At 49.0% G+C, this 11621-nt stretch overlaps 1 protein-coding gene across 1 annotated transcript in view; it reads right to left on the bottom strand.

The window, feature by feature from the left end:
- Positions 1 to 425: 425 nt before the first annotated feature.
- Positions 426 to 11621, bottom strand: part of ADGRB1 (adhesion G protein-coupled receptor B1) — an 88380-nt gene continuing 77184 nt past the window's right edge. Inside the window, exon 14 of the mRNA XM_061994925.1 lies at positions 426 to 857. Coding sequence (XP_061850909.1) covers positions 660 to 857 — 198 coding nt within the window. The 3' untranslated portion in view covers positions 426 to 659. The remainder of the gene's footprint in view (positions 858 to 11621) is intronic.

Genomic DNA, 11621 nt, shown 5'->3' with positions numbered 1-11621 from the left:
AGTGCCACGATGCCAGGTCATGGTGTGGCACAGAGGGGTGGGAATGTCTTCTTGGCCATTGCTTGACACATCCTGTCTCCTTCCCTCTTGGATGAGCTGGTGAGGGAGAGGTGAGGGGAGAGGATCGGCCAGGGATGCCACAGCCCCTCAGGGCTGGGTCTGCCCCGGGGATCTAGGGCCGGGTGGCATCCCAGCGAGGTTCCCGTGAGCATCCCCTCTTGTAATCCACAAACAACCCTGATGGTCTTGGCCCTTCACAGTGGCTGCTGGGCATCCTTCCACATCTCCCCAGGCAGAACAGGGAGGTCCCAGCAGCTCCAAAGCATCTCCACAGGGCTCAACCCCCGCAGCCCCTCCCGACCCTCGGCCTCCTCCTCCTCGCTCTCTTCCAGGTTTCGCTTCTTCTCCAGTCCTACCTGGGAAAGCTCTTGTTGTCCTGAACCTACAGCTACTATACTCTATAAAGTAATATTCCCCCCTCTCTCTGCTGAGAACAATACAAAAGTGACACCGTCTTCCCAAAGGTTTCAAACGAAACCAAACGCTCCTCCGGCTCCGTTCCGCTTCAGTTGGATCATTTCTTTAAACGTGGGGTTTGTTTCGTTTGTTTTTCTTTGTGTTCCAGGAAAAGAAAAAAAGTCCCTTTCTCCTCTTTCTGCTCAGACCTCAGTCTGAAGGTCAATAATGTCTTGCCCCACCAAGGGGATGGTGGCTCCTGTTTTCTCCCACTCTACAGTTTTGAGTTCTAAGGGAGACTGTGCCACAGGTTCGATGTCCTTTTTAACCCATGACGGTGGGGACTGGACTTTCCTGATGCCTTCCCAGGGTCTCTTGTTTGGTGTCTGCTGTTTTTCTTGCTGTAAGTGGAGCAAAGTGCAAAAAAAAAGAGAGAGATAAAGACAGGTTAGTACTCATGCAACCAGTACCATTTCTTCACCTCTTTCATAGAATTACAGAGTGGTGGGGGTTGGAAGGGACCTTTAGAGCTCATCCAGTGCAACCCCCCTGCAGAGGCAGGTTCACCTAGATCAGATCACACAGGAACGTGTCCAGGTGGGTCTTGAAGCCCTCCAAGGAGCCTCCTCTTTCTCTTACATCAAAGTAAAGTGATATTTCAATGACAATGACACTTGCTCTGCAGAGGAAGAAAATAGAACCTTCTCTTTTCCCCCACTGCCATCTCAGTTACCTAATGCCTGGATACTTCAGCTTTCAGCTGAGGTTTGTGCCACTTGCCTTTCCCCTGAACACAGTGTTGAGAGCTGAAGACTTTTTCCTGCTCATAGAGGAAATCCGCACAGAGATGATGCACATCCATCACCCGTCACACAGGTGCAAACACATTCCTCGTGCAGCACAGCTATTTCTAGGCTATTTAATTGCAGCTAAACTATTTTGCCAGTGAAAACATCCTGTCTGATGGGCTGGATCATCCTCACTGAAAGTGTTTCTGTCAACTCTACACCAGGCCTTTATTGACTGCTGTTAGCTCAGTCCATCCCACCACAGATATCAAACCAGAGAAGGTCTTTCAATGTTCCTGTCGAATCACAGCAAGACCAAGAGCCTGGGGAGAGCTGAGGTCCTGTAAATGGGTGTTTTCTTCAGTGTGGGGCTCCATGCAAAGATTTTAAGTGAGCTGCTCCACTGTGCTTCCTCCCCAAGGGATGGAAGAGTTTCATCACCAGGAGTGATGTTTTTCACAGCTAATTATCCCCACAAAACACCCCAGTACCACTCAAGGAAAAGCTTCCCTGCACGTGAAAGGAGCACAGAGCCCTTTTGAGCCACTTGACACAAGGAAAGTGGTGGCTAGCAGGAAGGGTTGGAGGAAAGGCAGCTGCCTGGAGGATGATGATGAGGAGAGAAGACTGGGGAGAAGGTGAGGAAACAGATGTGCAGGTGACATGTGGCCCAGGATGTCTCACAGCTTGATGCCATCACCAAAACATATTAGCTGTGTGGAGATGAAGCCACATGCACACTGTAGTGTTATGAGTGTACTGCAGGATGCTGCAGAGATCTCTGTAGCCCCAGAGGAAACCTAAATATCCACCCACCACTTGCTAACCCATCTGCCTTAGCTTCTGACTTTGTCCTTAGGAGAAAGGAACTTTTCTAAGTGTTGCTTATCCCACCCCCACATTGCAACACTGATAGGAAAGGAGTTGTAGGATCATCTCTGCAGGGACAAACTTTCATCACATCACCCAAGACACAGCTTTGGCTCTCCCAAACTTTCACCTCTAATATAAAAGACACATCTGAAGTTGCTCCTGCATCCCCACAGCTTCCAACAGGGAGAAGGCTCTGGGAGGTGGATGGGAGCAGGTAAGCCTGGCTTTCTCAATTTAAATCCTGAAATTGTCTTTATTTTCATTCAAAGAAAAGAGGAGAAGAAAAAAAACCAAACCCATTGTTAAAGTTGACTAATCTGATATCCTTCTATGAGTGCATAACCGGCTGGATGGATGAGGGGAGAGCAGTGGATGGCATCTACCTTGGCTTCAGCAAGGCTTTGGACACTGTCTCCCATCACATCCTCATCAGAAAGCTCAGGCAGTGTGGCTGGGATGAGTGGGCAGTGAGGTGGATGGAGAGCTGCTGAGTGACAGAGCCCAGAGGGGGGTGAGCAATGGCACGGAGTCGAGTTGGAGGCCTGTGGCCAGTGGAGTTGCACAGGGATGGGTTCTGGGGCCAGTCTTGGTCAACATCTTCATCAACCACCTGGGTGAGGGCACAGAGGGACCCTCAGTGAGTTCCCTGCTGGCACCAAACTGGGAGCACTGGCTGATTCCCAGAGGCTGAGCTGCCAGTCAGCGGGATCTCGAGCGGCTGCAGAGTTGGGCACAGAGGAACCTGCTGAGGTTCAACAAGGACAAGGGCAGAGTCCTGCAGCTGGGAAGGAACAACCCCCTGCAGCAGCACAGGCTGGGGATTGACCTGCTGCAGAGCAGCTCTGCACAGACACACCTGGCAGTGCTGATTGATAATAAGCTAAATATGAGCCAGCAATGGGCTGTTGTGGGCAAGAAGCCAATGGCAGCCTGGGATGCATCAAGAAGAGTGTGGGCAGCAGGTCAAGGGAGGTTCTTCTCCCTCTCTACTCTGCCCTGGTGAGGCCTCATCTGGAGCCCTGTGTCCAGTTCTGGGCTCCCCAGCTCAAGAGGGACAGGGAAGTGCTGCAGAGAGGCCAGTGCAGGGCTGCCAAGATGATCAGGGGACTGGAGCATCTTTCATACAAGGTAAGGCTGAGGGAGCTGGGGCTGTTTAGTCTGGAGAAGAGGAGACTGAGGGGGAATCTTAATAACATTTATAAATATCTAAAGGGTGGGTATCAGGAGGTTGGGATGTCCCTGTTTTCTATAGTAGCCAGCAACAGGACAAGAGGTGATGGGATGAAGCTGGAACACAAACAGTTCCACTTAAACATAAGAAAAAAACTATTTCACCATGAGAGTGAGGGAGCCCTGGCCCAGGCTGCCCAGAGGGGTTGTGGAGGCTCCTTCCTTGGAGGGCTTCAAGACCCGCCTGGACACGTTCCTGTGTGACCTGATCTAGGTGACCCTGCTTCTGCAGGGGGGTTGCACTGGATGAGCTCTAAAGGTCCCTTCCAACCCTGCCATTCTATGATTCTAAAGTCATTTGAAAGAGAAATGGGTTTTAAACTTCAAGTTTTGGAAAAGTGCTGTTAAGGAGAATGTGAAAACACTTCAGCTCCTGCAACCTGCAGCTGAGGTTTTCATTAAACCCCGTGACACAGCTTTTCTTATGCTGTTGCTGTTATTCTTTCTGGATTCCATGATGTAACACAGGGGTGATTAATACTAATATGACAGAGCTGTTGAAATATTCCAATCTCAATTTTGGAACTTATTTAACTCAAAACTGAAACCTTTTTATCTCTGTGTGTGTCTTAATGAGACAAGTTGGAGGCTTCCTGAAGTGAAACTTCTAACTACAGTGGTTTTCCAGGTCATTAGTCTGCCATGAAAAGATGCAGCAGGAAGGTAGGCATAAGGACAAAAGCACATGCAGAGCAAAAAATGGAATGGAACTAAGACTGTCTGAAGAAGAAAAATGCTTGGTCAGAATTGGTCTTTACAGTGAAAAACATTTTGTTTTGCCCCACCCATGAATAGCCACAGCTGTGTCACTTAAGAGAGAGCAGCACAAATGATCATACACACAATGTTCATAAATAATTCCATCTTTTCCCTCAAGTGAAAGCCCTTTGATGGCTTTATTTACAGTCACCTTCAGCATCAGGTTCTTCTGTTCCCAACTCATCTCTAACAGTTCCCCCCTCTGCCGCTTTCCTGACCTTCAGCCTCTCCTTCACGCTCTGAGGATGCACCCAGAGCTGATCATGTACACTGAACGTGATCAGCAAACCTCAGAGCTGCTCTTGCACAGCCTGCCTTTGAGCTACTGAATGAGAGCAGCTGCAAATCCATGAAGGGAACAGAAACTGGAGGGGGAGGGAAAAACCAAACCCACCCAAACAATTACGAGCTCGCATCTACAGCGATGGCCTCTGATCAGTCTTCTCACTGGGGAATGAGAACTAAGGGTTACATTAATTATTCAATGGTGGTAAAAAAAACCCCAGGCATTAAATGTTGTGAATTATTAAGAATGGATAAATTAAGAAAGGAGGAGAGAATGAAACAGAAAACATCACTGTGCCAGGGCATAACTCCACTCTGTGTCTGGGATGTTGTGTGCACTCCATAGGCTCCCTGAGAGGGGATATAGGGGAAGTGAAAAAGGGAGGCAGTTTATAGACAGGAACAAAGTTATGTGGCATGTTCTACAGGAGGAAAGGTTACACAGACCACGACCTTTCAGCCTTGAAAGAGAGGATGGATGGATGTGGAAGAGGTCTATGAAACTCTCAGTGGTATGTTGATGGTAGGAAAAGACCATGGTAGGGATCATCTCTTCCAACACAAGAACTTTAGAGCATGATGAAGCACCAAACAGCCTCTGGTCCAGAGGGAACACCAGGAGCTGGTCTTGCACACAGTGCCCAGCTGCAGACAACCTTTCCACAGCTCTCTGTTGATGTTAAAAGCTTCCAAAGCTACACCAAGGATGTGCAAATGCTCCCAGAAACATGCCCTCGGTACCATGAACTTACACCATCCTGCATCAGGGAATCTCTGAGCACAAACTCCTGGAGACTTGGGCATGTTTCTGAAGATGCACTACGAGATGCTTGCTCTGCTCCTTTGTTTTTCCAAGCTGCTTTTCTTTCACTCTGCCATGAAGAGAAGGCAAGGCCAAACTGGCCCTGGGTCTGACCCCACACTCTTGATTCTATTTGGCTTATCAGTGTGATGCTTCATCTCACTATGTGAGCAGACAGAGAGGGGAGGCTTGCTTTCAGTTTCCCACTCCTCAGAAAAGAATTAGACTTCTCTAGTGATGTTGTGAGTGGAGATGTTGTCTCAGGGGTGGAATCACTGTCTTTCCACCACGGTGCAGCAGCAGCTCACAGAGCTCTGTGCATGGCCATGGGCTGAGCACGGGTGAAGAAGGTCTCAGTGCTCAACAGCATCTCTCAGCAGGTTGAACACAATAAGTTCTGGCAAGGATGCTGGGAAACAAAAGAAAATCTTCTCCTCTTGGCAAGAGGAACCCTGGGAATGGGTAGAAAGCTCCTGGGAACAGCTCCTCTTTTTCTTTCCCTCCATATGGAAAAGGGTTTTTATTGGGTCTCGGCCACTTGAACAGCATATAGAAACTGGGCTCATGCTTCAACTGTGGCATTCTCCTCCAGCCCCACTGTGGGGTCTTAGCAATCCTTGCAGACAGGAGGAAAAAACCTAGCTGTGCACAGAAAAGAAGGGAAAGAAAACAACTGGAGAGGGGGATGTGTAACTGGGCTGCAAAAGGCGCCAGTGCTGGCCCAGGGCCTGGCGCCAGGGTGACAGCCAGGAATGGCCTGAGACAGCAGCTGAAAGCAGCCCAGGCTGCTCTGCCAGTAACTCACAGAGACAGAGCCATAACTCTGGCCTGACACAGCCCACGAGCTTCTGGCTGTCAGGGAGAGGCAGGGGGAGAATGTTTATTGGTTCTTGCTTGGTGCCAGGGCAGTGGAGAGGATGGCTCTGTTGGAGCAGTGGGAGAGCCCAGAGCCAAGGCTGGGGTAAAACCTGCAGCACAGGGCAATTTGGAGGTCTTCATCACTCTGTTGGCATTTGGAGTTTCCTAGATTCAGCCATGGCTTTCATTCTGGCTGCACATCTTTAAGATGGAGAGAGAGGATTTGGGACAAAAGCATTTAAGATGCTGTGCCAACAGACTCCCCCAAACCCCTGACCAAGTGCACTGAGATAATCCACACACAACCCTCTCCTCCTAAAGCTAGTCCTGGCTGACTGTAACCAGTCACAGACTCTCAAGGGCTGGAAGGGAGCTGGCAAGCTCATCCAGTGCAAGCCCCCTGCCAGAGCAGCAGCACCTAGAGCAGGGCACACAGGGACTCATCCAGCTGGGTTGGGATGTGTCCAGAGAAGGAGCCTCCACAGCCCATCTGGGCAGCCCCTGCCAGAGCTGCTCACCTCAACAGGGAACAAATTCTTCCTTGTGTTGCTTTGGAACCTCTTCTGTTCCAGCTTGTGCCCATTACTCCTTGTCCTATCATTGGCCATCACTGAGCACAGCCTGGCTCCAGCCTCCTCACACCCACCCTTGATGGATTTGTAACATGACTGAGCTCACCCCTCAGTCTCCTTTTCTCTAAGCTCAACAGCCCCAGCTCCCTCAGCCTTTCAGCACAAGGGAGCTGCTCCACTCCCTTCAGCATCTTGGCTATGGAAATGTGCTGGTGGATAAAGGCATCTCCCTGCCATGGGCTCTTCTGCACGTTGGCTCTGTGCTGCTTTCAAGGGTCATCCCTGGCTGGCTTCCCCCTGGATCCTACTGCAAAACTCTTCTGTTTAGGAGAGGCCTCAGTGTATTGCACAAACACAACACAGGAGACTGGCTGCTCTGAGACACAGCTTTCATATCATGCTTCAGTCCAAAACCATGAGACATGCACTCACAGGATCTCAAGGGCTGGAAGGGGCCTGGAAAGCTCCTCCAGTGCAACCCCCCTGCCAGAGCAGGACCAGCTAGAGTAGGTCACCTCCACTGTGTTTGCTTTGTGGGGTTTTTTGGGGTGGCTCTCTTTGGTTGTTTTGTTGCTTTGTGTGTGGTATTTTCAATACCCCACTTTCACAGTTACCCTGAATAACCTGAAGAGCAACTCAGTGCTGTCCACGGAGCACCCTGGGATCGCTCCCCTAGAACCAGCTGCTCCCACACTGTGTCCATTGCCTCTAGCATCAATTTGAAGGGTATTTCATGACCCAAATGGTCTCTCCCCATGACATTGATGACTCCAGGCCCAGAATGAAGTTATTCAGAGCGTGTAGCAGGGGATCTGAAAGATAAATGTGGCTCATGCTGTCTAATCCATCTTTGGATCAATGTCGATGAAAAGTGATTAGAAAATGGAGAAGCTGTTTTATTTTTTAACAGAATGATAAATCTTCCTTTCCTTGATTGGAACAAGTAGCTGCAGCTCCTTCAGTGTATGCCTCTGAACTATAAAAAGTACTTTTGTGGGGTTCTTCTCATTCAGTAGAAAAGCAAACTGAAAGGAGGCAATTGATTTGCTCATCATTGCATTAAAACAGTGGTTTGAACATGCATGGGTGGAAACCAGTGAGGAAACGTGAAATACACACCCTTTGCTGGGCTAGGAAAAGAACTCTTCTGCTTCTGTATTGTCTGAAGTTCACACGGTGTAACCTGTAGGGGTTGCTGTGAGCCAACATCAGGCCCTGGCACTGAACAATCAGGGAACAGGGACTGCATCAACCAGCTCTTTCATAGGCACTCAGGAGCTCTTTGCATTGATTCATGACACTGTGCCAGGCTGCCCAAGGAGCTGAGGGAGTCCCCAGCCCTGGAGGGATCCCAAAGCAGTGGTGCTGAGGTGCTGAGGGTCATGGGTTAGTGGTGGGCTTGGCACTGTGAAGGAAGGGCTGGGACTTGATCTAAAAGGTCTTTTCCAACCAAACAATTCTATGATTCATAAACAGCCCCTTGCCTGGTTGCAGAGAAAGCCTGTGGTCCCAGCAGCATGAGGTGGGACCTATAGAGCTGCTAGAACCAGCTATTCTCAGTCTAAACAACCAGGAGATTCAACCTGCTGGTGGGCACTGGTGGGTTTGAGGGCAGGACAACCTCAAAGGGCACAGCAGGAACCAACTGTTGGTACAGAGGACACAAGGGATAAGATGTTCCTCTGAGCAATACAGAGTAAGCTGATGCCTGACACTTGGGACAGGAGGTATCAGATGATCTAGAGGAGGAGGTGAACTTGTGATGGATGGTAGATTTGGACAGCCAGGGGCTGACAGATGGTCTATGTCTGAATGAATGAAGGTTTGACGTCATCTTCATGACAGAATTGATGGCAGTGATTATATGTTATGTAGCATTCCTCCCTATAAAAGTTACCCTGTGTCTTAAAAAGAAAACATGCCAGTTACTAAAGCATTTCAGAGGATTAAACACATGGAAGAGAGGAAACACTCTACCCATAAGTGGAGCTGCCCTTGTTGAGGGACACACGGCCACAGCACAAACACAGCCTCACACTGTTCACTCCTCAGCAAGGAATGAGCCTGAGTTTGACACAACCACCACCATCTGAGCTCCTTCACCCCCAGCCTCAGCCCATGCAGAGAGTTTCCCATCCACAGAAGGCCAATTGTCCCACCTGGGAGCAGTGCTTGTGGCTTCCTAGTCAGCCAGGAATCGATTCTGTCATGCAGCAGAGCGTGCCAGGGAGACACACAGTCCTGACTAGGAATGAGATGCAATATTGATCAGTAGTCCCTTGCCAAAGCAGGTGCTGGTGGAATGGTTCTGACCTGCAGATGTCCAAAGAGCAAAGCTAAGAGAAAACCCAGCCTCAGAGAGGAAGGAGTAATCAAGAAAGAAACATTATCTGGAAGGTAATAACAAAAAGTCATGGAAAGGCAGAAGAAAAATGTCTCTGTTTCCACTGGGTTTTGGAGCAAGTGTTTTTATCTGCAGTGTCCAGGTCCTGTAACAGCTACAGAGCTCCAGGACAGGGCTCCTGCCAAAGCAAAAGCCACTGGAGCTGCAGAGAGCTGAATGCAGCAAGTAGATAATGAGCAAGGATGAGCAAATTGGAGAAAGGTGAGGAGTTGTGCTCAGCATGGCTTTCACTGACCCTCAGCACAGGTAAAGAGCAGCTGCTTAAAATGAATGCAAAAGCAGATGCTGGCAAGAAGAGAGGAATATGTATGTGATTCAAACTCCTCTAATGCAAGTGGATGAAAGGATTCCTGCTGAGGGGGAAGGCAGGAGTGTCACCTCCATTGCTTTTAAAGCTGGTGCTGAGAGAAGGAGAAACATCCCTCCTGCTCTCTGATGCCACTTGTCAAAGAGTTCAAGGGTTATTCCAGGATCTTTATGACCTTATTCATGTCCACAAGGAAAAAAGAGTTTCCAACTGGTGAAGGAATGTGTTTTGGTTCACGTGCCATGGAAGGATTTGGGACAGGTCTGCAATGCTCTTCAGTGCAAAAGGAAAGCCAGACTTACACTAAGGTTGGTTTTATCACTTCCAGCAGAAGAAATCCTCCATCATTTTACAACCTAAACATACATAAAAGGGAAAATATTCCTTTGCTGTTACTTTATCTGCTTTATGCCTCCTATCTACAGTTTGCCTTCTCAGGGCAAGATGAAGATAGGGCATGATTTCCAGTGGGGTCCTCAGCAGTAAATGGTAGGAAAAAGGGGTGAAGCAAGCAATTTCTTTGCCTTTGTACTGCTTTGGATGTTTTTAAACCAACAGCTGCTACTGGCTTGCCAGTGCTGATCTTTGCAAGCTCCCCCTCTTGAGTTACATCCAAGGGAAAAGCACAACTTGAATAAGATTCGGTCGATACGTAAAGGCCACCTTCACAGCTTCTCTCCAGCAGTTCAAAGCTCTTTGATGCTGACATTGGCAACTTTAATTCTACACAGATGTATCTGTGAACTACTCAAAACATCCCAATCCATAAAACCCTCCTGTAAACATAGCACAGATTAGCCCTTCCATGGTACTTAAGCATTTGTGATTTTCCAGTTGTGTTACACCTAAATAATGCAAGAAAAAACCACAGAGAGATGACATTCAGTGAAACACACTGGGATTCTGGGCCAACACAGGCTTCTTTGAACCTGCCTGCTTACATTCACTATCCCCTCTCCTACTGGAACACTGAACAGCCCATAATGACACCTTGCCACATGCAATAAAGGTGAGATTTGCTGAGACCACATCTGCAGAGCTCAGCACAGCGATGCTGTGTGATCTGAATGCAGACCAGAGGCTCTGTCATGCTCTGCTTCCACAAAGAACCAAACTAAACCTCTTGTTCAATCCCTTGCTGATCTCTGGTCTTTCCTCTAAGGGAGTCTCATCAAAATAAGCCCCAGCAGTTCCACCTTGGCCATGCTGCAGGTGGCTCTGCATCCTGGAGCTGACTTTGCTTGCAAATGACTGAGGATGTTTTAAATGGCTCACCTTGCCCCTCTTCTTGAAAAGCTCCATTTCTTATTGCTCTGACACTTGTTTTTCCTTTCTGCTGGAGCAGATACACCTCCTTGCAACCCTTTGGCTCTTGCCTAGCAATGCTAATGGGCTGAGACATGGAGAAGGTGCCATTAGCCTTCTCCTCCTTATTTGTGTCACCTGCATCATACAGGATCCTGACACCTGTTTCTAGTACCAAATGTCTGCTCCTTTGAAAGGCTGCAAGGTCATTCCCTCAGGCTGTCTCCCCTAAAGTCTTTTTGCCCTGGAAGTTTGCTTCTGTTGAGGAAAGCCATATATATGGTGATCAGCTGCCACAAATACACTTATGCTGCATTTAATCAGCATGTAGACCCCAAGAAGTGCTGCAATCATTTCAGCTCCAGGCTGTGCTCAGTGCTGGGCCCCTCACTCCCTGCCACAGGGACACTGAGGGGCTGCAGCTCCCAAGCGACAGGACAAGAGGAAAGGGGCTCAAGTTGCCCCAGGGGAGGTTGAGGCCGGAGCTGAGGCAGAACTGTTTCCCTGAGAGGGGTGTCAGCCCCTGTGCCAGGCTGCCCAGAGAGCTGGGGGAGTGCCCAGCCCTGGAGGGATCCCAAAGCCCTGGGGCTGAGGTGCTGAGGGTCACTGTGGGTCACTGCTGGCTGTGGCACTGTCAGGGGAGGGCTGGGACTTGATGATCTTAAAGGTCTTTTCCAATCAAACAATCCTATGATCTGATGATTCCTGCTGTTCCCACCTTCTGCCCTCTCCCCTTTCCACCTAGCTTTCCTCAAGGCTGTTCTAGTTTCCAGTTCCTAGCTAAGAGTGGATGTATGAGGCACTTGGAGACTACCTGAAAGACAATGCAAAGAACAGACACAGGGAGCAAACTAAAAGGAGACAACATAGACTCTGTTCACCATGAGCAGACATAAGGACAAACATTCTCCTTCAGGGCACCTGCTGACTCTGTAGATAAGCTAGTGGTACCTCTGTGACTCTCCATGTCCTTTGTGGTGCA

This window comes from Colius striatus, chromosome 4 (assembly GCF_028858725.1).
Source record: "Colius striatus isolate bColStr4 chromosome 4, bColStr4.1.hap1, whole genome shotgun sequence".
Taxonomy (NCBI): Eukaryota; Metazoa; Chordata; class Aves; order Coliiformes; family Coliidae; genus Colius; species Colius striatus.
Note: the sequence above shows the minus strand (reverse complement) of the source record. Positions and strands in the feature narration are given on the sequence as shown.